This window comes from Sorghum bicolor, chromosome 2 (assembly GCF_000003195.3).
Source record: "Sorghum bicolor cultivar BTx623 chromosome 2, Sorghum_bicolor_NCBIv3, whole genome shotgun sequence".
Taxonomy (NCBI): Eukaryota; Viridiplantae; Streptophyta; class Magnoliopsida; order Poales; family Poaceae; genus Sorghum; species Sorghum bicolor.
Window position 1 is genome coordinate 60,249,252 of NC_012871.2, and position 26,234 is coordinate 60,275,485.

The 26,234-nt window shown below is 43.7% G+C and overlaps 1 protein-coding gene across 1 annotated transcript; it reads right to left on the bottom strand.

Annotated features, from left to right (window-relative positions):
• Positions 23,536–24,489, bottom strand: LOC110432744. Its single transcript, XM_021453547.1, has one exon. The coding sequence runs from the start codon at positions 24,487–24,489 to the stop codon at positions 23,536–23,538; it is 954 nt and encodes a 317-aa protein (XP_021309222.1).

The window sequence follows — 26,234 nt, forward strand, 5'->3', positions numbered from 1 at the left end:
AGGGAGCAAGGTGGCTCAAGTGGGAGAGGAGTGAGGGAGCTATGGGTGAAAACCTAGTCTTCTAATATATATAGGTATGCTCATACTAGGCCTTTTGGGCTAGCAGGTTGGGCCTGATTTACCAAGGCAGGCTTTATAATGTGGTCACCTTGATTAATGTATTAACCAAGGCGGTTGTGTGAGGAAAACCACCTCAATAACTTGATTTTATGAGGGAATTAAGTGTGATCGCTTAAGTTAATAAAAAATGACCACCTTGATTAATACTAGGAATTAACCGAGGCGGTTTAAAATCTCGCCAGCCTCTAAGCCCACTTTTCAAAATGCCTCGTAAAATCTTTTGCCTACCAGTGTCACCTAGGCTAATTATGTAGGGGTAGTTTGTCATGTTTTTGCTTTCGTCACTATGTTTATGTTGCACCTTTTCCTCTTCTATTCCGTCCTTCTCTAGACTTTACTGAGTGTATCTAGTCATTGGTTGACCTGTGTGGACTTGACATGAAGAATTTGGGTCTTTAGAGTGCTTAGTCTACTTAGTACATAGATCAGTTTCTCAATTGAGAAAATTTATTGGGCTCCCATTCATGCCCTCTCTAGTTGACTGCTTGGTCCTTCAACATTACTTACCAACTATTTTATATACCTTTCCATCCTTAGTCATACTCTCAACTTTGCATCACACCTTAATGTGTGGTTAACATTAATTTGTTGAAACCTTAGCTTCATCAAAGTATTTATCTTGGAAATCAATGTGCTCATCATATCATGCATATACATATATGGTTTGAATAGTGCAAACATCATCATACATACCTTGAGTTGCTATTCTACCATTTTCTTAGAGTAAATTTCACCACCATACAACAACTATATTGGTTTCATATTAGTCCAGTGTCTTGTAATATGTCCAACTTGATTTGATCAATAGGTTGTTTGGTGCTTCCATGCATATATGGCCCCAACATGCCATGGATAGTATATTTGGCCACACAAGATCATGAATAAGATAGAGTTCTTTTATACACATCAAAATAGTCCGCTCAATTATGCATCCCTTCACTCAACTCAATCAAGCTCACTCAGCTAAGTCTCATCAGCATACCAAACAACAATCCTCTAGATTAATCCAACAAAATAGTGCCTACAACATAGATCTATCATGTCACACCCCAAAATTTCCTACTTTGGAATGTGGCTTAGAAAACACTAAAACAAAGCCAAAGATTTTATTATTTTATAAAATGTTCCAGCTTTAGTTATGTTGTCAACATTTTAGATAGTGGAAAAATGTGAGTGTTTAAAATTTTTCCAATACAACTTTGTGGTTTGTTGCATTCATGCCATTGCATAGTGTTTATGTTTGGAAAATGAATTTATTTGTTTTCAAATATGCTTAGGGTTTGAAACCAATCTCATCTTTCCAAATATCATGTCGAATCTTTAAGACTCTAATCAAGTACCTGCCGAGAATTCTACTAAAACACTAGCCTAACTCTCTCTCTCTCTCTTGCTTTGCTCTTCCTTTTTAGGCTCCTACTTATTCTTTTATCAATTCTCACCAATCCCCTCTCTTGATGCAAAAATATGTGCACCTACTTATTTCCCTCATCCCCTCTCAATTATGTGTGCTCCTTTAATCCATTCTTTCAATTCCATGCATGGACATTACAGCTAGCCACATTTCTTCTCTCCCTCTCAGTGCGTGTGAGAACAAAAAAAAACTATTGAGCATCAATGGCATGGCAGCCACCTCCTGCAGTCGCACGCCTCTCCCTACTCCCATGCAAAAATAAATCTACTTAATTCTTCCTCTCAAATTGACTAGACATTCTTTTAAAAATGCTCTGCTACTCTATTTATCACTCCTCAATAACATGCATGCACACACAACAACCCCTCTCTTTTCCTACGGTGCATTCTTCTTACTCTCATGCAGAAGTATCAAGACTAATGCTCCCTCCTTCAATCCCTTGAAGCCATCTCAATAAGCATCCATAATTCCTCCAACTAATTCTCCTTCTCTTAATATTCTATTTTTATGTATAGAACAAAAAGGATGAATTATTCTCATAGCCAGCCATCTCCTCTTGCTGCTGCACTAGCGCCTCTCCCTTTTCCTCATGCAAGAATGGATGCAACAATTCATTGCTTTAATTTCCTAGACCCACACCCTCCTAAATAATGCTCCTTTACTCTTTATTTGTTATTTTTATTTCAGCTGCATGCATGAAGAAGTTAAAAGAATAGCAATGCACATCTTCCCTATGCCGACAACCTCATTCATACTTCATGCAAAAATAACAGTAATACATGTTATTCCTCCTTAACCACCTATTCCTTTTGCCTCCTCTTTCAAATTGCATGCACATAATGGCAGCCATCCCTCCTCTCTTTCTCATGCACATACACAGCAATACCTCAGCATTTTCCTCTGTCTCTCATGCAAGAATTTTCACACGTAATTCCCCTTCATAAACTCTCGATCCAATTGCCTCCTCTATTCATTTGCATGCATGCACTTAATAGTATTCATACATCCTTCTCCTTTTTCGCTCGCGTAGCAGCCATCTCCTCTCTCTGCCCATGCAAAATAACAGCAGCTCTCACTCTTAACTCCCTTTACAAGCTCCTTTTTATTCTCCTTTACAACTCCCTAATTGCAAGAGTGGAAGATGATAGAACAGCCTCTCCCTCCTTGCCTTCTTTTTATTTACATGCAGTAGCAGCACCTCGTTTCTCCTATGCGACATTCCCTTTGCTCTCATGCAAAGCAAAAGCAATCTGTTTCTTTCTTCTTTATTTCCCATGGTAATACTTTTTATTCATCTCTTGGCAGCACCTTTACTCTATCTTTTCAATGGCACATGCATGCACATAACATCCAGCCAGCTCTCCTCTCTTTTGTCACGCATAAACCAGCAGCATTCCTCTCTTTAATCCTCTTTTGATACCTCAACTTTATTTCTCTTCAAGTGCATACATCCATGCAGCAACACACAGCTATAAAACCCCTCATCTCCTCCCCTCCTCATCCCTCGCGCACACAGCAGATGGGCAGCCTCTCTCCCCCCTCTCACGCCACCTCTTCCACCTGCTGTTGCTCCACAAAAACAGCAGCAAACATCTCCTCTCCTCTTGCTCCATGCAGATCAGATGTTTTCCCTCCCACCTCTCCTCTCACCTTCTTATCTGTCATGGATGCCCCAACTACTCCACTCCCACCTCCATGGACGTCCCTCCTCCTCTTCCTCCCTCCCTTTTCTTTCTATGAAAATGGAGCCCCCATACAGCAGCGATTCCATTTTGCCATTGTAATTCCAAACCGAGCAATGGATCATGATTTGGACTGGCTACCAATCTCATCTGCTGCAGTAAGTTGATCGTCCCTTATTTCCCTCTCTCTGTGTGTTTCGTCTTCTGTTGCTTATCTCTCTCTTGATGTCCCCATGTATTGCAGGACATCCCTAAATCGATCCCTAGCTGCTGCATTTCATTTCGCCACTGCACCCCTCATCCCAAAGCCTGAACATGTCGATAATGTTGTTGCCATCCCCCTCTGGACCAAGCATGTGGGCTGCAACTCATGGTGAGTGTAACACCCTAGGTGTTAAGCATGCATTTAGCCCTATCACAACATGCATAAGCATTCTCATCAAGCATAGCATCATGAGCATGTCATTCATCCCAAAACATGATTTTATGTGCTTTATTTCATGTGTTTTAATTATGCTAAAAATATGATGCTTGCTTCTAAAAATATGAAATATTCAAACTAGGTTGATTTATGTGTAAGAAGAATTAAGGATATTTTTGTGCAATTTTTGGAGCCATAGAATTTGAGAATGGAATTTATACAAAAATCTCTAAAATGAATTTATTTAAAAACCTAGAACTAGTTTTAATTTGTAATTCAAATTCTATGGGGAATTTGGTCTTGCTTATTAAAACAAAGTTGTAGGGTTTTTGTTTTGGAACAACTTTGTTTTTGGGAGCAAGAGGTGGAAATGATTTTAAATTGGTCCAAATGAATTAGAGAAAAGAATTTGAAAAAGGAAATTCAAAAAAAAATAGAAAAGGGAAAAAGGGGGCGCTAGCAGGCCGCGGCCTCACTTCTGGCCCGCTGGCCGAAGCCGGCCCGGCCCGCCCGTGCTCTCCCCTTCCCCTTCCCCGCGCACGCGCCCGCGCCGCGTCCGCGCGCGGACGGCCTCGCCGTGACGCCGTGGCGCGCCGGCAGAACCTGGCCGCCGCGTGGCGGGCATGCGGCGGCGTGGAGACGCCCTGGTCGGCCACCAGGAGCCCCCGGTCGCGTCCGCCGCAACCCCCACTGCCATTTGCGCCCCTCCACTCGCGCTCTCGCCTCTCTGCTCGCTCGCGCGCAGCAGTCGCCGCTCCGCCGCACGCCATAGCCGCCGACGGCTCAGAGCTCCTCTCCCGGCCAGCTCCGGCCCTCTCCTTCCTCTTCGCGACCACCACCGGCTCCGCCTCGTCCTCCCGCGTCGCGTGCTTGCGCTCTTCCGCGCTCGGTGAGCCCGGCGTGCCCGCTAGAGCTCATCGGAGTGAGTCAGAGCTCCGGCGACCTCTCGGCTCGCACGGTTCTCCCTCTCCTCTTTGTCTCTACCTGCGTTCGTAGGTGCGTTAGTTTCGCCTTGGCCTTGCGCACCTTTTCCCGTCATTAGCTTACGCTCTACCGCCGTGAAACGGCCGGACCACGGCGAGCAGCGCCGCCGCGTCCGCCATTCGCGACGGCGAGGTAGTTCCGGTGCTCGTCCGGTGCCAAAAGGGGCACGGTTGGGTTCGTCTCGTGCTCACGAAGCCGTAGGTGCTCCCGGTGTCGCCGGAAACCTCACCGGCGGCGAGATTCCGGCCGATCTTTGGCCGCGGAGTCACGGGGTGGATGACAGGTGGGGTCATCTGACTCGCGTGTCCCGCCTGTCAGTGACTCCGAGGGTTTGAATCCGGGTGCGCTTAGCGTTTTAGGTTGTTTTCCGTTTTAAAAGTATTTCCAGAAAATGGGTTATGTATTCAAAAATCCATATCTTGAGGAATATAGCTTCAAAAATTGTGAAATAAATTTTGGTGTGTTCCCTATTTCCAGATCTATAGCCTAGTATGTCTGCATGTCATGTTTGAGTAACTTTTCTGTATGAAAATATTTAATCCATGTTTTTGCTAAACTTGGAAAATGCATAGTAAATAAAATATGGCTCAGAAAAATATGAGATTTATTTTGTTGGCTCTGCATGTGTGTTTGCTCACTGGGAAAGTATTGTTACATATTATTTGGGGTATAAATGAAATTACGGTAATTTAAATGCTTGCATGGAAGTGATTTATGATTTTTAATAATTATTTGGATCATGCAATAAATCTGGAAAATTTTGTGGGTGTTTCTTATGATATTAGACAAATTGTAAAAATATGAAATCTGTTGTTTAACACTTATATCACAGTAGAGTGATTATACTTACCCTATAAATTAATCTTGTGATTTTTGTGGCTCAAAATAAGTATCCAAAAATTATGAAAAATTTACAGTAGACTTTATGCTTAGCTGGTAGTCTCCTGTAATTTTTGTGGAATTTATTGATGAACAGAATTGCATATGATTTTTAATGGGCCAAAAATTTAATAAAGAAAATTATGAATTGTTGTGTATATAGGTTGAATAGAATAAGTTGGGTTTGGTGTATCTTTGAAGCATCATGTGGGTTGCTGGTTGCATTTGAGAAATAATTGTAGAAGAGAATGCAATGGATAGTGATTCAATTGTTTGTTCTCGGATGATGTTGACTACCTTGTAAAGAGCATGACCAATTAAATCACCTACGCATCATGTCATGACCCCTTGGTACTTTCCCATACAAGCATCCATTCGGGCATCTCGCACTCCACTCATGAGCACACATGCATCATACAGGCTCGTAGGAGAACGAGGTGGGACCCGAGGAGCCCGAGGAGATTCAGGAGCAGGAAACTCCAGAAGCACAGGAGTCCGGAGAGGAACTGCAGGAGTGTCCGGATCACCGACCCAGCACGTTTGAGAAAGGCAAGCCCCGGAGCATTCTAAGTCTCCCTATTCTCGCTAACTTACAGGATACACTTTGCTTGTTCTACTATATGGCATTTAAGTGATAGGAGTTGGTTGATACCGTTGATGCATTGGTACTCCTTGATATCACCCCTCGTTTATCTACCTTGTCCTATGTAGCTAGGTGCGAAGTCTATGCTTAGCTTGCTTAGTCCGGTAAAAGTCGGGTGATTTCCTGTCACCTGCGAGATATAGGTGGATACTGACATAGTTAAGCAGTGATTGCTTTGGGAAAAGAATAACCAAGTGTGGAATGGAATTGGAGACCGGGCAGGGTCTTATGGTGGGTTGACCATAGTGCCCCTGCCTGTGTCGATTAAGGACCGATCGTTGATGGCCCTCTTATCATGTTGAACGCATGCCCCACATTTAGCTGGAAGGATAAGTCGTTCCGACCGCGAAGCCTGAGCACTATCCGGGCCGGGAATCGGCCCGATGTACGCGCTGTATTGGTGATGGTTGAGGAGAACGACGAGGGCGCGGCGCGCAACCTTGGTATACCTTGGATACCTCGGTCGTCGGAACGGTCCTCGGGTACGGGCGATGCCTGTCGAACCCGCGAATTGGTCCTGGATAGTGCAATACGGTGATCTGTAGCTCACTTGATCAGTGAGTGTGGTTTGTGTGGGGAATACCTCGCCAGCTGGTTAGAAATCGATTCGAATCGCCATCGCTCCTGGATAGTGAGCACTTGACATGAGCCCTGTCCTCGTAGTAAGGACTATGGAACACTTGGGTTATAAAGATAAATGGTTTCATGACTGCTATGATGAGGTACCATCATATTACTATACTTGCTTGTAATAGTGCAGGTGCAAACCTAGATGATAGGTAATGATACTTTTAACTTGAGCCAATTAAAAGAAGAAAGACTTATGTAGGTTATGATAGTAACATCCGGCGGTTTTGCAAAGTGGTTGTCAAGCTACCCCACTATATAGCCTTCATGATCCTTGATGAGTCTTTATTTTAAGTTTATGACGGGTAAGTCTAGCTGAGTACATTCTCGTACTCAGGGTTCTACTCCCATGTTGTTTTGCAGATGGTCAAATGTACTATGGTTATTGCATTCTCTGTCTGTACCCAGCCATGGGTGATGACTAGACCAAGGGCGATGGTCACTCCGTCTTTTCTTCTGCTTTTGTGGGAATGACCGAACTATGGCACTGTATCAGACTAAGCGTGTGTGTTGTATTTTCGAACTATGAAGCTTCCGCTACTTGAAGAACTTGGTTTGTAATAACTTTAAGAACTCCGATGTATTTTATGAATGTTGTAATCCGGATGTATTTGTGAATGGCGACCGCTAAACTTATTACGATCTTGGCTGTTGTGCGATATGTGGTTTGAAATCCTTCGAGATTTCACGGACTACCGGGATTATATGGGCTTAAGCGTGATGGTTTGACTATGCAAATGGTCACTGTTATGCTTAATCTCTTATAATTTGGTCGGTTCTGTTACAGTGAGGTCGACCCTGCAATTTCCCTCATTGATCTTGCTGCTCTTGTACACCATGTCCATTTCTATGATCTATCATATGGTGTAGATTATCACCAAAGTGGAATTGGAGATGTCCTGTTGATCGCAGACCAAATCGCCTCCCCCATCATCGATGAAGGCTGCCGCTAAATTCATCTCGAACTACAGCTAACCCCAATGTGAGGACCCCCATCATAATCTCTATTTTGTATACATGTTCCTTGCTGTAAATTGTGGACCACCATTCCTGTAAGATCATGTTTTGGTGAGGTTTCCTAGGGATACTCTATGCTGTCCCTCTGTCCAAAAACTTTGCTGCCCGTTACCGTTCACATTTCTAGTGATCCAGGCCTCCGGTCATTAAACCCTTTGACCACAATATAACTCTTGATGTTGTACACACCTCCCCAAATCAGTTGGGTCATAGGACCAACAATGCCGGATTTGATATCGTTGTGCTTGCTGCCCCTGCATCTTTGCAGCAGCACCATTACTAATTGGCATGCATGTTCCAGGCAATACACCATTCCGTTTGTAAAATTCCTTTGAACCACATATGTTTCATATCCTTGAGCATTTCTCAACAAAATTTCATGGCCATAGAGCTCAATACGAAAGAGATATAAATTTTCTTGTGCACGATATCTCTGCTGTCCCGCAGCAGAGTTCCTGCCGGTTAACATGCGTATTCTCGATGTTCCATCATTCCAGTGACTGTGTTCTTCGACCACAATGTATCTTATATTGTTGCACACATCTCTGAGAAATTCCATGACCATAGGATTCAAGATAAAAGAGAAATGTTTCTATCTTGTGCTTACTGTCCCTGCTATTTCAACAGTGTTGTGCCTCTGTTTGGTAGTGATGTTCCCCATAATACATTAGTCAAATCACCAAACCATTCATACAGCATGTGTGTCCTATCCTTGCACATGCCTCTGCAAAGTTTCATGGCTATAGGATCAAATATTCAAGAGATATGATCCTATCTTTTGCTCACTGTCCCTGAAGCCCCGCAGCAAGAGTTCCTACTAATTGGCATGTGCATTCCCATTGTTCAGTCACTCCAGTGACCATGTCCTTCAACCAAAATGTGTCTCATATCCTTGCACATGTCTCTGAGAAGTTTTGTGGCCACAGAATCAAAGACAAACCATGTATCATTCTTTTAGTGCTCGCTGTCCCTGCTTCCCCTGCAGCCGTGCTGCGGCCGATTGGCGAGTGTGTTGCCGAAAATCCACTACTCCATTTGTCAAATCCTATTACCCACCTGTGTATAAAAACTTGCACATGCCTCTTCAAGTTGGTCTGTCCATAGGTGCCACGATTGTCGTGATATAGTGGTCACAGTAACTGCTACAGCTGCTGTCCAGCAGACAGCAGTGCAAGTCCTTTTGCAGTCATGTTTTCCCGGTCCTCCAATACTTAGAATAACTTGTTCTTTTGCCATAATATACTCCATACAGTCCATGACAAGCCCACAAAAATGATCTCAATTTGGTTCTGCTAAGACCATGTTCCTTGTAATCATAACCACCACTGTCCGCCACTGGGTTTGCTCCACCGGTGTGCAAATCGTCATCATCGTGCTTTCCTTTTATGTAACATTTTATCAGTGCAGCCACTAGTCATAATATGTTCCATATATCCTCTTCACAAATTTATAGTCATCAACAAATTATCTATAGATCCTTGTGCTCCATAAATCTTCCAGCCATGTTCATCATGTTTATTCATTCCTATCATTTATCAAACCTTCCAACTTCTACCTTTGAACTTCCATGCCTCTTTAAACCATAGCTTTGTTTAGTTGTTTTTGCGCTCAAACATTTGTAGTTGCAAGTTCTACGTGTTTAAAACCTTTTATCATATTTTGTAATGCTTGATGTATTGTTTTTAGGTTTCTTTTATGGTGCTTGTACCGGTTGATTGCTAACGTTAGAAGAGGATCTCTACAAGGATGATCAAGAAGTTGGATAGCAAGAATTTGGAAGGCAAGTGTAACGTGAGTTCCCTTGTTACCTAATAACTATTTAATAATCTCTTCATGTGCATGTGTCTAATATGATAAACCCCTAAGGACTTTACCTAGAACCTTTGTTATCCTGAATCCCTTGTTACCTTGGGTTATGCACATGGGTAGTTCTGCTTAGTCTGCAATCACCAAACTGTATAATGTTAATCTTGACTAATGGATTATGTAATCAATTATAAAATGATTCTTTTTAGCAACATGGACAGAAGGGGGCTAGAGCATTGGGCCTTTTTGGGTGCTCTAGTCTGCCCTCCGTAAGGACTGAATCTTAAAGCGGCCACCCAGGATTTACCGTACAGCCATGAGAGCTACATGGCTCTAGCTTTAGCTCAGTAAACTGAACTTCTCTAACTTGTTAGTGGTTACCGAAAGGCGCAAGAGGGGGGTGCCTCGTGGTGTATAGTTGTTTTCCTACCTTGGTGTGTACAGTGCCGCGACCACATGTGCCTCTTGGAGGAGGACATCTATGCACACTTGCCATTGAAACATCGCGGCTACTAACTTGTTAGGGGGACTTTCGAAAGGCTTCATAGTGAACCCTGCCGACTTACCTTGGAAGTGGGTCAAGAGGCTGATCACCTCGGGCATATGGGTAATACGACTCATGGTGAAAGTGTACAAGCTCTGCAGAGTGTTTTAAAACTGATATATCAGCCGTGCTCACGGACACGAGCGGCCTGGATCCTTTTTGAGATAGATGGTTCAATGGATGGTTTGGGTTGATTATTAATCTTGATGATAATTATTATACTTCTCACCTTGGGAGCTTAAGCATAACCTAGCAACATAGGTCTAATAATTAAATATGACCAACTAAAAATGCTTATCGCAGTCAAACCAAGTCAAGCCTTTTGAGCCTTGCATCCCCTCATGTTATACTTGTTGAGTATGGTGCGCTCACACTTGCTTTACATTCAACAATCAAAAACCCCGGATGGGTACCAGATGGTGATACAAAGGCGGAGTTCCCTGAGATGTTCCAGGAGTACTAGGCGAGTGTACCCCCAGTCAACCGTCCCTGTGGAAAATGGAGACCCAAAGTGAAGATTAGGATTAGTTTCCGCTATGCTTTGTAATAGATGTAAGCCTTGTTGTAACTATGTTTCGATATATAATAAAGCATTGTTCTTGATATTCTCCATATTTGTCGCTATATGTGTCGTGTGGACATCCTGGGCACACATATAGTTAGCGCTTGGTCTTCTTTAGAAAACCGGGTGCGACATATCACAAACAACATTCTATCCTAGTCAAGCATGCAATGAGGGAGGGTTTTTGGCAATTATCAACATCACATTACAAAGGTCATAGGCAGATATCTCGCACTAGAAATCACCTAAGCTGTTAGAGACAAAGCTACATCTATGAGAACCTAGCATTGCTAAGGCTTTTTGGTATTTGGGTCAATAGATTAGGAGATGTGGAGTTCTCTTGTTTAAGCTTATCGCACTAAATCCAAAGAAGTCTTATATCTTCATTCAACTACACTACCTTTGAAGCTAGCTTTTTAGAAGTCTTCTTTAGAACCTCTAGCCCAAGAAGAACTTTTGCCATCTAACTTTCAATCAATTTATTCAACATCTTTTTGATCTCATCATAATGAGGAGAAGCTTTGTACCGCTCCTTCACTACCATGACAAGATCCTTCCATAATTTCTCTTATGGTAGCATGAGTAGCCTCTTTGCCCAACATGGCTTCATCTTTAGTGGATCTATACCAATACTTACATGGGTGATAGTGGTTCTTGTGATGAATATTGGTATTTCTTAACATCTACATAAGTTAATCCACAAGTGTATGAAATTATTGTTGAAGCTTTCACCCAAAAGTATTCAAGGTAATGTATTTCCTCATAGAATGAAGGTATTTTCTTCTAGAGTTGATCCAATGACAACACAAGGAGGTAAAGTTGGTAATGGTAGAGATGGATTCTAATGGCATAACATTTATGGTTAGGTAAACTTTACTCCTACTCACTTACTTCGAGCACCGGCTTATACCTGGTCTGACAGGTATCGGCATATGGCTCTATGTCATGCCCACAAGTGGGGGAGTACAAGGGATGGACAGGGGTGTCACCACCTTCCGCTTACCCCTCAACCATATGCCACAAGGCTAATGAAGGTAGTAGCCTATAGTCTAGACACCATGTCTACGCTATTGACTACTACTCTAGTGTGATAGGGTTACCCATCTAGTAGGGCCCTTCTACTAGAGCATTCATCACAAGATGAATGAAGAGCCCACAAACAAGTAAGAATATTGCTTAACTAATCAAAAGACTTAGTACCATAAGAAACTCGGATACTTAGTAAATATTTTGTCGAGGTACAAGTGTTCGTTGAGGTACAAGGTGGGGAGTCACCAACAAGTTTGGCATTTCCCCAAGCTTTCCCTCACATCTCTTCTCTACTCAACTTAGAAAGCTACTAGGGCCTAAGCCCTTTAGAGTGGAGCTCTAGCTCAAGTGTGGTGCTCTTGCCTTGGTGTGGTGTGTGTCAAGAGATAGAGTGAGGCCCTATATTTAAATAGGAGGTGGAGGAGGGAATGTCCAAGGAATATTCTCTCTATGAATGTCCAAAACTGACCTCATACCAACAAACAGGTTCAAAGAATCAAGTAGTGCACCCTACAACTGACCTGCACGTGCATTGATGGAATCATCGAAGAAAAATGGGTCTGAGACGTGGCAGCACAGGTGTGCTCGCACCCCTGGCATGTCTGCCCCCCACCGAGCCTAAATGGGTTCAATTTTGGTGGTCGTGTGTTGACACTTCTTAACGCAATTACTAAAAATAGACTTTTAGACCTATCCCTAGTAACAGCGTCAAAATTACTTTACATTACTTAAGCTAGGTTGTCATCCCCAACATGACGTAGAAGTGCTGGTATTAAATCTATATGCTTTTCTAGGGAATAAATAAATAAAGGATCTGCAAGCATACACATAATACCGATGTAGCATTTTAACCGGAAGTAAACCAGGTATCATTATTTATATCTTTACCTCTGGGAAGGGACTTGCAATGGATAATGAGCAATGAACACTGCATGTAATCATGGAGATCTTAACCATATCTTTATCTATCTCTCATGCAGGGTAAGTGTCACATAAGATAAATATATGAATACGAATGATAAGTGACATAAGATAAAGAATAACATATAGCCATATAAATATAATAATCATCTCAATAGAGTACTCTAAGTCTATAAAACTAGCATGGTATTAGGACGATCTACAAGAATAAATCCTAAGTATTCTAACTATACTGTCAAAGCATACATTGATTAGTGCAAGTACACCTAGCATCATCGCAAGAATAGGTTATATCTATGCATAGTGATATTAGCAAGAAAGATCATGAACATAGCAATCACTTCCCTGTAAAAATGGTGCTCTACAATCCTTATAATCGGGAGAAGGAATACAAATGACTCAACAGGATTGTCACTCCCTCGATCTACCTTAAGCTCCGGACTATAAGGGGTAATCACAGATAAATATGGTCTAGGCACCTCACCTACACAATATTTACCACTTACCCATCGATCTAATGAGTAAGTGCTATACGATCCTATGCATAAACATAATTCTAATCTAACTACACTAAGCATATAATAAAAGTAGACTAATAACAATATAATTGAGAACATAAGCAAATAGAATAAAGTCAATTCCAATATAATCAAATAGATCAAAGTCATATTCATAGTAGCAAGAACTAATATAAATATAACAAAGAAGAATAAGAGTTTACTAAGAACTGAAGATAGACCTGGACTCCAAGATTAACTTGACTCCTTCTAGATCTATTTCTATATAGCTATGCTATAAAACTATAGAGCTCTAATTGAGATAGTGGCTCTAAAGAGATAGATCCATTCGAGGAACCCCTCTCTGTCTAAATGAATTCTTCTATCTAAATTAGGGTTTCTAGGGGGGTCAGGCTTGTATTTATAGCCCCCTAGGAAGCACCACAACCCTTGGATCAAATCAACTTAAATGTGCGCTTAAGATTAATCCTCAAAGTCGGTGGAGGCAGGATCCATGAGGTTCACCCTCATTGGCTAAACCCTCTAGGCGGCCGCCCCTGACAAGGTGGGGCGCCCACCCCTGCCCTATGGCAGGTGGGCCTCACCTTTCAGGTTGTGTCTTCCTGAGTCTTCTAGAGTATTCCTGAGTTGACTTTTCATGTATTCTCTCTATATAAATCTGACATGTGGACCTCCTTTTGTTAATATTCCGATAACCCCCTGCAGAAATAGACAATCACCAAAACTTATAGAATTTTGTTAGTGATAACCTCTATAGCTAGATAGTATTCTGATTTTAGTCCTTTCTCATGCTATGTTGACGGTTAAAAAGAGTATTTATCTACTGTCAACAAACTCCCCCAAGCTTACCTTTTGCTCGTCCCTGAGCAAAGATAGACTGATGGATCAGGAATGTTCAAACAAGGACTCTGCTTCGGATTAGAGTGAACTATTCTAACTCAAGACTTACCCATATTAACTTTCACCATGGAGCTTATAGCTATCACTTAGGTCTTGAGAAGTTTAAAGACAGAACAGTTAAGTCGGGCACTATGCTTCTCGCTCTTTGATCAACTATCATTCCAGAGTTTTGTAAGATTTTCAAATAAAACTCAGAGTTTCCTTGTATGATACATTCCAGTCTCTCATATGTGGTATTTTTGGATCCTCTCCAAGGCAAGTTAGTATGCCTTTTCTCTGCTCTTAGAATATGTGGTATTTTGAGGACTAAGGCATAGTTGCCTTCTCTCTCTCACCCTGCTTCTAATTGGCTTATGTGGAGCTCATAGGTGGGAAAGACAATTCAAACCTACTTGCATGTATTGCATAGTTAAACCATCCAGAGAAACTAATTATACAATCAAGTCATATGTGCATGTGAGTGCAGTGAATGAATGATAAGAATGAATTTACCATTTTTCTTAGAGTAAATTTCACCCACCATACAATAACTATCTAAATTTCACCCACCATACAATAACTATCTAGGTGGTTGCATATTGGTCCAATGTCTTGTAATATGTTCAACTCAATGTAAGAAATTGGTTGTTTGGTGCATCCTGCGTCTATGACCCTAACATGCCATGGATAGTGTATTTGGCCTCACTACATCATGAATAAGATATAGTTCTTGTATTCACATCAAAGTAGTCCACTCAACTTATGCAACCCTTCACTCAACTCAATCATATTTGCTTGAGGATGATCAAGCTCACTCAGCTTAGTCTCATCAGCATGCTAGACAACAATCCTCCGGATTAATCCAACAAAAATAGTGCCTACAACATAGAGCCATCACAAACAACATCCTATCCTAGTCAAGCGTGCAAGGGGGAGGGTTTTTGGCAAATGTCAAGATCACACTACAAAGGTCACAAGGCGGCTACCCCATGCTAGCAATCTCCTAAGCCGCTAGAGACAAAGCCACATCTCAAATAACCAACGCCACTACTAAGGCTTTTTGGTATTTAGCTCAATAGATTAGGAGATGTTGAGTTCCAAAATTGAATTGTTAGCCTATTGGATAAGCTCATGAAGTAGTGCAAGCCTTGGTTTTCAGACAGTTTCAGGCTCAAATTTGGTGACCAAAAGAATCTAAACACTCAACTTTAATTTATCACCTGTTCTAGTATCTCCCATGTGTAGCCTACAATTGCTATTTACACATATAATCAAGTTTATATGTAAAGTTATGAGAACATTGACACCAATAGCGATTTTTGGCCTACTTTAGGCTCGATTAGCACACCTCTATAGAGCGTGATGGCTAAGGCCGCCATATGCAAGCGCGGTGTGGCTGACTCTAGGGGAACCCTGTCACACCCAATTTCAAGGAAGAAATTGAATGCATAAACTTATGTGCGCCCAGAGATCAATCACACACATAAGTCACAAATTAAATACCATCATCGCAGTGTTTACAACAAACGTAGTTATTACATCACAAAGTCTGGCACAACAGCGGAAATATAAATATGATATTCTAAGATAACTATCTCAGGCCCTCACACAGGGAAGGTCGACTGGTGAAGCACAAGCCTAATAGTCCTCAGGGTAGTCCTCATAGCCACCACCATCTGTTACCCATCCGGGATTTTTATCCAAAGAAAAGAAATATACAAGCGTGAGTACATCTCGTACTCCACAAGTATAGCATGAGGATTTATGAGGCTCAAACAGGCTAAACTAGGTTCACTGCATCAGCTTTTAGTAGGTCAGTGTTTTATCATTAATTATTATAGTTTATGCTTAAGCTCCCAAATATCCCATATGATCAGTTACTAGAACCATAGTAAGTCAATAAGTCACATTAAAGCATAATTATACATCATCATGTACCATATAGCCATCAGTAACCAGTTATTCTGTGAGTTTTCCGGGCCGCTCGTGACCGTGAGCACGGCTGTTATAACAGTTATACACTCTGCAGAGGTTGTGCACTTTCACCGTGAGTCGTGTTGCCCATATGCCCGGGGTCCGTCGACCCCCAAACACTACCAAGGTGAGCGGGCAGGGTACACTATGAAGCCTTCCATAGGCCTATTCTAACCAGTTAGGGCCGCGAGGTTTCCTCGGCAGGCAGATGTAGAAAACCCCCCTTTCCTATGGCACATTTCCATCGCGGCTATACTCATAGAAACAGGGGCAGCCCTACACCCAAAGTGGCAAGCGCCTCTTGCGCCCTTTCGGGTAACCTCTAACGAGTTAGAAAAGGTCCTATTACTGAGCTAAAGTCAGAGCCATATGACTCTCCCGGTTGCACTGTAAGTCCCAGCTTTTGCTGACAGATAAGTCCTTACGGAGGGTCTAGGACAACCTGACCAACAGTCATTTGTACCATAGCCCTATGTTCCATTTATCATAATCATGTTTAATCAATTAACCATGGTTCCATCACTGATTTTAGATCATATAAAATTGGAGTTAGAGCACTAGCACTTCTACCCATATGCAATAAAAACCCTTGGGAACAAGGTAATTGTCATCAACAGCTAGGATGTCCTTATAGTTTGCAATATTATACACATGCAGGGTGAAATGCTTAAAAATGAGTAGGACAACAAGGTAGGCCCATGCTATACTTGCCTTTATTCACGTACTCCTGCTGGTCCTGCTGATCCCCAAAGAGCTCCGGACTCCCGAAATACTCCTCACTGTCTGGGCTCAATCAATACATCACAATCATCACGCATACCAAGACGAACATGCAAGAGAACAATTCCTAAAGTTAGAACAGTACACCAGCAGTAAATAAATTAAATAAAAGTTTTCCAAAATCATCTACGTGCTGCTACGATCACGTCAACGCGAAATTCACGAAAAACGGACTTACGACGCGAAAGTTACGCTTTTAACGGGATTTCAACAACAATCTATGGACTTGTAATTAACTAGGAAATCTAACAGTGGTAAACCTAAACAACAGTGGTACCAACGCGAAGCTTACGAAATTACGAAACTAACGCAACTTGAACGGGTCGATTCGGAGCTATAACGAATATTTTATGGCAAAAACACTGCAGTGGCAAATCTGTAAATAAAGCATATTTAAATGAATTTTAAATAAATATAGAAATTCTGGAATTTCTCTGGCCGAGGACTGCGGCGCAAAAACATAGTTTTAGGGGGACTCTTTAGAAATTTTTCCCCCGAAGGGGTATCGGGCGTCTCTGGCCGTCCGATTAGAGATGGACGGCCAGGATTAGATCCTGGGAAAAGAGAGGGAGAGGAGAGGGGCCGGCCGCCGGAGAGAAAGGGGACGGCGGCGGCGCTCCATGGCCGCGGCGAGCAAGGTCGCCGGCGCACTTCAAGGGGGGGGCTATGGCGCGCGGTTTTCCAAAACGAAACCACCGGGAGAGAGAGGAGGGCAAGGGGAATTCATCCCCGGCTACGACGCGGCCAGAGAACGCCCGAGAGGCCCGCGCCATGGCCGGCCGCGACGAGCTACTCCGACAAGCATGGCCGGGGCGCTAGAAAGCCCCAATTCGCTCGGGAATTGGATGGGGAGAGAGCGGGAGGGAAGAGGAGGCTCACCAAAGCGACGAAACGCGGCGAAGAGGGCTCCAAATGGAGGAACGACGCGCGGCGGCGTTAGCTTCTTCGGCGACAGTTTTCTTGCGCGAAAGAGAGAGGAAAACGGAGGCGAGGAGGGGGAATGGGAAGAAAGAAGGCTCGGGCGCAAGGGGGGGGTTTCTCCAACTGAAGCCGAGGCGCGGGGGAGGGAACGTGGGGGAGCGGGGCGCGGCTTGGTGGTTTTCCAACCGAGAGAGAGAAAAGAGCGGGGCGGCGGTTGGGGGAAGATGAAGCTGACAGGCGGGCCCGGCCTGTCAGCGGGGAGAGAGAGGGGAAGGGGGAGGGGGAGGCGGCTGGGCCGCGGCCCAGGAAGGAGATGGCGCGCGCGGATTTTGGGCCAAAATGGCCGAGAGAAGGGGAGAGGAGGAGAGAAAAGCTTTTTATTTTTATTTTCCAAACAAAATTTTCAAACTCTTTTCCAAATGAGTTTTTGAACCCAATATCTTTTCTTCGAATCCACTCATCACATAAATAGATGCACCAGCATGTATGCAACAAAGTATTGGCCTAACTTATGTTTTAATTTTATTTTCTCCAAATTTATTTATTTTCCTATATTGAAAATGCTCACAAAATTATTTAGCAAAGCCAAATTCATCTATTTTGAAAAGAGTCAAATTTTGGGTGTTACAATTCTACCCCCCTTAAGAATAATCTCGTCCTCGAGATTGGGTGATGCTTACTCAAACAGATGTGGATACGACTTTCTCAAGTCCTCTTCTCTTTCCCAGGTGGCTTCATCTTCGGTATAACGATTCCATTGCACCTTACACATCTTTATAGTTCTGCTTCTTGTAACTCTGTCTGCAGTTTCCAAGATCTTTATCGGGTACTCTTCATAAGTGAGATCTTCTTTAACGGTCAACTCTTCTATAGGAATCTGCTCTTCGGGTACCCGCAAACACTTCTTCAACTGAGAAACATGGAATACATCATGTACACCTGACAAACTCTCAGGAAGTTCTAACTGATAGGCTACTTCTCCCCGTCTTGCAAGAATCCTGAAAGGTCCGACGTATCTTGGTGCTAGCTTACCCTTCACATTGAATCTCTTCACACTCCTCATAGGAGATACCTTCAGATATACAAAATCACCCTCTTTGAAGCTCAAGTCCCTTCTTCGGGTGTCGGCATAACTTTTCTGCCTTGACTGTGCCACTCTTAGATTGTCCCTAATCATCCTCACTTGTTCTTCAGCACTTCTTAGGATGTCTGGCCCAAACACCTGTGTTTCACCAGTTTGATTCCAGAATAAAGGTGTCCTACACTTGCGACCATACAAAGCTTCAAATGGTGCCATCTTGAGACTCTTCTGGTAGCTGTTGTTATAGGAAAACTCAGCATACGGCAGACTTTTGTCCCAACTAGTGCCATACTGCAGAGCACAAGCTCTCAGCATGTCCTCCAAGATTTGATTAATTCTCTCTGTCTGTCCATCAGTCTGGGGATGATAAGCAGAACTAAAGTTCAGCTTAGTTCCCAAGGATCTATGTACTTTGTGCCAAAAGTGCGATGTAAACTGAGTTCCTCGGTCGGACACGATCTTCTTTGGAACTCCGTGTAAGCACACAATCCTTTCCATGTATAGCTCGGCTAACCTTGCCCCTTTGTAGTTGGTTTTGACTGGTAAGAAATGTGCAACCTTAGTGAGTCGGTCTACTATTACCCAAATCGAGTCATACCCACGTTGAGTACGTGGCAACCCGGTAATAAAGTCCATACCGACTTCTTCCCATTTCCATTCGGGTATCTGCATTGGTTGCAACAACCCTGCAGGTCGTTGGTGCTCAGCTTTCACCCTCTGACAGGTGTCACACAAAGCAACATACTCTGCTACATCCCTTTTCAATCCATACCACCAATATCTCTCCTTTAGGTCCAAATACATCTTGGTACTCCCAGGGTGTATTGAATAAGCAGAGTCATGCGCCTCACGCAGAATTGTGTCTCGAATAGCCTTCACTTCAGGCACACATATCCTTTTCCCAAACCATAGGGTACCATTCTCATCTATCCTGAAGCCTGGTGCCTTTCCAAGCACTACGTTATCTGCTATCTCTTTTAATTTCTCATCCTCCAACTGACTCTTACGTATCTCTTGTTCCAATGTTGGCTCTATCTCTAGACCCATGGCATGATTCACAAAGCCTATGTTGAGGTGTTCTATTTCAGCTCGCAACTCAGCTGGAATAAAGGTCAGCTGAAGTCTGTTGACATAGCTTTTCCTACTAAGTGCATCCGCAACTACATTTGCTTTCCCAGGGTGATAATGCACTTCCAGGTCATAATCCTTGATCAACTCTAACCAACGACGTTGCCTCAGATTCAGGTCTGACTGGGTGAAGATATACTTTAGGCTCTTATGGTCTGTGTAAATATCACACTTATGACCAATCAAGTAATGCCTCCAGATTTTTAAGGCATGGACCACTGCGGCTAGTTCCAGATCATGAGTAGGGTAATTCAACTCATGTTTTCTCAGCTGCCTAGATGCATAGGCCACTACTCTTCCTTCTTGCATGAGCACACAACCTAAACCTAAGCGAGAAGCATCACAATAGATGGAGAAGCTCTTGCTTAAGTCAGGTAAGGTCAACACTGGAGCTGTGGTCAACCTCTTCTTTAACTCCTCGAAGTTAGCCTGGCATTTGTCTGACCAAACAAACTTAGCACTCTTCTCTAATAAGGCCGTCATGGGCTTAGCAAGTTTAGAGAATCCTTCAATGAATCTCCTATAATATCCGGCCAATCCCAGAAAACTACGGATTTCACTCACATTGGTCGGGGGTTTCCAATTCAACACATCTTGCACCTTGCTGGGGTCCACGGCTATCCCTCCATTAGAGACCACGTGTCCCAGAAAGGAGACCTCCTTTAGCCAAAACTCACACTTGCTTCTTTTGGCATATAGCTTATGTTCCCTAAGCTTCTGTAAGACTAGCCTCAGATGCTCTGCATGCTCCTCTTTAGTTTTGGAAAAGATGAGTATGTCATCAATGAACACCACTACAAACTTATCCAAGAACTCCATGAACACCTTGTTCATGAGATACATGAAATATGCGGGTGCATTGGTTAGCCCAAAAGACATAACTGTGTACTCATACAGGCCATACCTAGTAGTGAAGGCTGTCTTAGGTACATCCGAGGCACGGATTTTCAGTTGGTGATAACCGGACCGAAGGTCTATTTTTGAGAACACACAAGCACCTTTTAACTGATCAAACAGGTCATCAATTCTAGGCAAAGGGTACTTGTTTTTGATGGTTACTTCATTTAATGACTGGTAATCCACACACATTCTCCTGGTGCCATCTTTCTTATCAACAAAGATAACGGGTGCTCCCCAAGGTGATGAACTAGAACGAATAAAACCCTTCTCTAGCAACTCCTTAATTTGCTTCTTAAGTTCCTCTAATTCATTCACTCCCATTCTATAAGGTCTTTTAGCTATAGGTGCAGTTCCAGGTAAAAGTTCAATAAGGAATTCGATGTCTCGGTCAGGTGGCATACCTGGCAATTCATTAGGGAACACATCAGGGAAGTCATCCACCACTTGGTTCTCCTCATTGACCTCATCAGTCAACTGGTTCACGGTAGCAGTTGGAGGTGCTTGCACTGCCACTTCTACACAAATTCTATCCCCTTTAGGTGATGTTACTACCACAGACTTCTCCTGACATTGAATCACTGCCCGATGTTGCTTCATCCAATCCATCCCCAGGATAAGGTCAATACCAGAAGTTCTAAGCACAATGGGGTTTACTTTGAACTCTACCCCCCTTAGAGAAACACTAGTGGAGGGACTCCAATAGTTCGCTGGCATAGTACCCCTCGGTGAATTCACTAGCATTGAGTTTTTCATGGCACATAAAGCTATGCTATGTACTCTAACAAAAGCTTGCGAGATGAAAGAATGCGAAGCTCCGGAATCAAAAAGTACAGTAGCAGGGATGGAGTTGATACTGAACGTACCCAGCATGACCTCGGGTGCCTCCTGAGCTGATTCAGTAGACACATGGTTCACACTTCCAGTGTGGGGTGGTCGAGCATTGGGCCTCTGATTGTTGTTCTGATTCTGTGGAGCTGAGGGGTTCTGCTTCTTCGGGCACTGATAGGCATAGTGACCCACTTCACCACAACGGTAGCAAGCATTGGGGTTGTTTGCCACTGCTGTCTTCACTGGAGCATTGCTGGGCACACCTGGACGTGGTGCCTGGGGGTTAGCTTGCTGCTGAGGGCATTGATTACCAAACTGCTGCTGGTACTGGGGACGCTGCTGGTTCTGGTTTTGGTTGCGCGGAGGGTACTGGCCCTGATTCCACTGACTAGGGGGCCTCTGGTTCCTGGGAGGAAAGCCCTGCTGAGGAAACACGCGCGGACAAGTGTTGCTGCTAGATGCTTGCCCCTGAATCTTCCTCTTCTTAGCATCCATCTCTTTGCGCTTATTGTCAATCACAATAGCGCGGTTCACAAGTTCCTGGAAGCTGGGGTAAACATTGGACATCAACTGCAGTTGCAGGCCATCATACAGTCCTTTCAGGAAACGACGTTGCTTGTCAGAATCCTTGGCTACTTCACCCGGAGCGTAACGTGACAATTGAGCGAACTTGTCACGGTACTCAGCGACAGTCATGGAGCCTTGCTTGAGAGCACGGAACTCCTCTTGTTTGAGCTCGATGAGCCCCTCTGGAATGTGGTAAGACCGGAAACTCTCGGTGAATTCCCTCCAAGTGACAGGCGGTGCGTTGTCTGGGCGTCCATATTGGTAGGATCCCACCACTCTTGTGCAGCCCCTTGCAGTTGTCCGGAGGCATACAACACCTTCTCCATGTCATTGCACTGAGCAATGTTCAGCTGCTTCTCCACAGCTCTTAACCAATCATCAGCTTCTAAAGGGTCACTAGCATGTGTAAAAATAGGGGGACGTCCCTTCATGAACTCTCCCCTCTTATCTCGAACCTGGACCGGTGGTGGTACGACGGCGGGCTGGTGATCCAGACGATCCATCATAGTTTGCATCAATTGAGTTTGCATCAACATGAGCTGCTCCATTGTCACAGGCTGTGGTGGTGGCGGTGGGTCCACCGGTGCGCCACGGCCTCGACCTCGACCACGGCCTCTTTCTCCTTCATCAGCCATCTGTTTCCAACAAAGCGATAAGCTTTTAGAGGTCTTTCCATAATTAATAACTGGTTATAATATCAAATAGGCTTTGCTGAAATTTTTCTGGACAGGATGCAAAATCAACAGTGCAGTATTTAACTCATAACTCGAGTTTCTGAGATCCAACAGAGGCGTGCCATATATGTTTGGAAAGCTTATAAAATTTGTTACAACTTTTGTTCAGACCACTTTTACAGATTCTGATATTATCTTGATCAAAAACAGGGGTAATGCGAATCTGTTCTGGGCTCTAGTCTGCGCAATAGTCCCAGATTGTAACAAGGATATCTCCCAGATCCGAGCAGGTTTTAACGTGGTTCCAGTTGAAAATGTGAGATACATCAGTCTAGTTTCCTCCACAAAATTTTCAAAGTTTTTGGACGTACCAATTCAGAGATAAAAGTTAAACATCACAGGCTGCTCCAGAAAAACAGCACAGCGACAGCAGAAAATACCAACCCAACTAAGCATTCGATAATTAAACTTAAGGTAACGGAAGTTTGTAGATAAATCCACAACCTTCCAGCAGTCATTACAAAGATTCGAATCATGCAAATACACAAACAAATTCAACGGACACATCAATTGTTCACAAGCACTTCAAACTCAACTGACACAACGGGACTACGAAATAAAAGAACTGGCATCCTAGGCCTATGGTGCGTCGCCGGAGATGCTAGGAGGTGCGGTCTTCTTCTTGTAGAGCGGTGGCAACTCAAGCTGCTCTCTAAGGCTGTCCACCATCTCCTGGAAGCGATCTATGGAATCCTGCTGATCACGTAGCTCCTCCTGTAGGTCATCATTGGCCATCTGCAGGACATGCATATGCCTAACAGTTGCATCCAATGGCGTGTCAACCTCCTGCGGGTTCTCGATAGACCAAGTACCAATAGTAGAATCATGGCGAGGGAGAAACTTGTACTGGTCAGCTCTCATGGCCTCGTAGCGAAGGCCATGGTAGTGAGTGTAAGCCATCTGGGCGGCGTCCTCCATACTGTCCTGTGCCTCAGCTCGCCTAGCAACGTGACCATGGATGCTCTCTACCATATAGCTGTCATGTGCCTCATTCCCCACTGTGATGGTAAGATCTGACCTCCAGTAGGTGGCCTCATAGGGGTGTGTGTACTCCGCACAGCAGTACCTAATGCCAATCTCCTTATCGGCATAGTAAGTATCCAGCATCTCCCTAAGCAAGTTGTGGAAGTAGGCTGTCATTGAAGGATACTTGTAGTGGATGGTGGTAGTCCATCCTGGGTTTTCTTCCTCAGGACCAGCTGGAGGCACTACCTCTGGTACAGCAGGGGCAGCAGGTGCAACTGGTGGAGCTGGTGGTGCAGGTGCAGCAGGTGCCACTGGAACAGCTGGTGGCGCAGGTGCAGTGGGTGGAGCAGGTGCAGTGGGTGGAGGTGGAACAGGTGCAGCTGCTACAGGGGAGTCCATCCAGTTCTCATCATCATCATCCACCTCTGTCACCATCGCTGGGTCCTCTTCATCCATGGGGACAGTCTCGTTGTCGGAGATGTCCACCACTGGCTGGGACGACTGGGGCGTGAACTGAGAGATGTAGCTCCTGGTGCTGGCACGGCGAGACCTCGTGACAGGCGGCATCTATAAATTTTATTTTAAGATTAGATCAACATTTTGGCAATAGAATAAGTGATATAAGCATAATAAATTTTATAAAATAACAAAAAGTAAGGTAGAGAGCATTAAATAAATAAAACAAAAACTCTATATCGACCATTGCTACCTAGGCTTGCGTCCTACAGTCAACACGGCTTTGATACCAATTTGTCACACCCAATTTCAAGGAAGAAATTGAATGCATAAACTTATGTGCGCCCAGAGATCAATCACACACATAAGTCACAAATTAAATACCATCATCGCAGTGTTTACAACAAACGTAGTTATTACATCACAAAGTCTGGCACAACAGCGGAAATATAAATATGATATTCTAAGATAACTATCTCAGGCCCTCACACAGGGAAGGTCGACTCGTGAAGCACAAGCCTAATAGTCCTCAGGGTAGTCCTCATAGCCACCACCATCTGTTACCCATCCGGGATTTTTATCCAAAGAAAAGAAATATACAAGCGTGAGTACATCTCGTACTCCACAAGTATAGCATGAGGATTTATGAGGCTCAAACAGGCTAAACTAGGTTCACTGCATCAGCTTTTAGTAGGTCAGTGTTTTATCATTAATTATTATAGTTTATGCTTAAGCTCCCAAATATCCCATATGATCAGTTATTAGAACCATAGTAAGTCAATAAGTCACATTAAAGCATAATTATACATCATCATGTACCATATAGCCATCAGTAACCAGTTATTCTATGAGTTTTCCGGGCCGCTCGTGACCGTGAGCACGGCTGTTATAACAGTTATACACTCTGCAGAGGTTGTGCACTTTCACCGTGAGTCGTGTTGCCCATATGCCCGGGGTCCGTCGACCCCCAAACACTACCAAGGTGAGCGGGCAGGGTACACTATGAAGCCTTCCATAGGCCTATTCTAACCAGTTAGGGCCGCGAGGTTTCCTCGGAAGGCAGATGTAGAAAACCCCCCTTTCCTATGGCACATTTCCATCGCGGCTATACTCATAGAAACAGGGGCAGCCCTACACCCAAAGTGGCAAGCGCCTCTTGCGCCCTTTCGGGTAACCTCTAACGAGTTAGAAAAGGTCCTATTACTAAGCTAAAGTCAGAGCCATATGACTCTCCCGGTTGCACTGTAAGTCCCAGCTTTTGCTGACAGATAAGTCCTTACGGAGGGTCTAGGACAACCTGACTAACAGTCATTTGTACCATAGCCCTATGTTCCATTTATCATAATCATGTTTAATCAATTAACCATGGTTCCATCACTGATTTCAGATCATATAAAATTGGAGTTAGAGCACTAGCACTTCTACCCATATGCAATAAAAACCCTTGGGAACAAGGTAATTGTCATCAACAGCTAGGATGTCCTTATAGTTTGCAATATTATACACATGCAGGGTGAAATGCTTAAAAATGAGTAGGACAACAAGGTAGGCCCATGCTATACTTGCCTTGATTCACGTACTCCTGCTGGTCCTGCTGATCCCCAAAGAGCTCCGGACTCCCGAAATACTCCTCACCGTCTGGGCTCGATCAATACATCACAATCATCACGCATACCAAGACGAACATGCAAGAGAACAATTCCTAAAGTTAGAACAGTACACCAGCAGTAAATAAATTAAATAAAAGTTTTCCAAAATCATCTACATGCTGCTACGATCACGTCAACGCGAAATTCACGAAAAACGGACTTACGACGCGAAAGTTACGCTTTTAACGGGATTTCAACAACAATCTA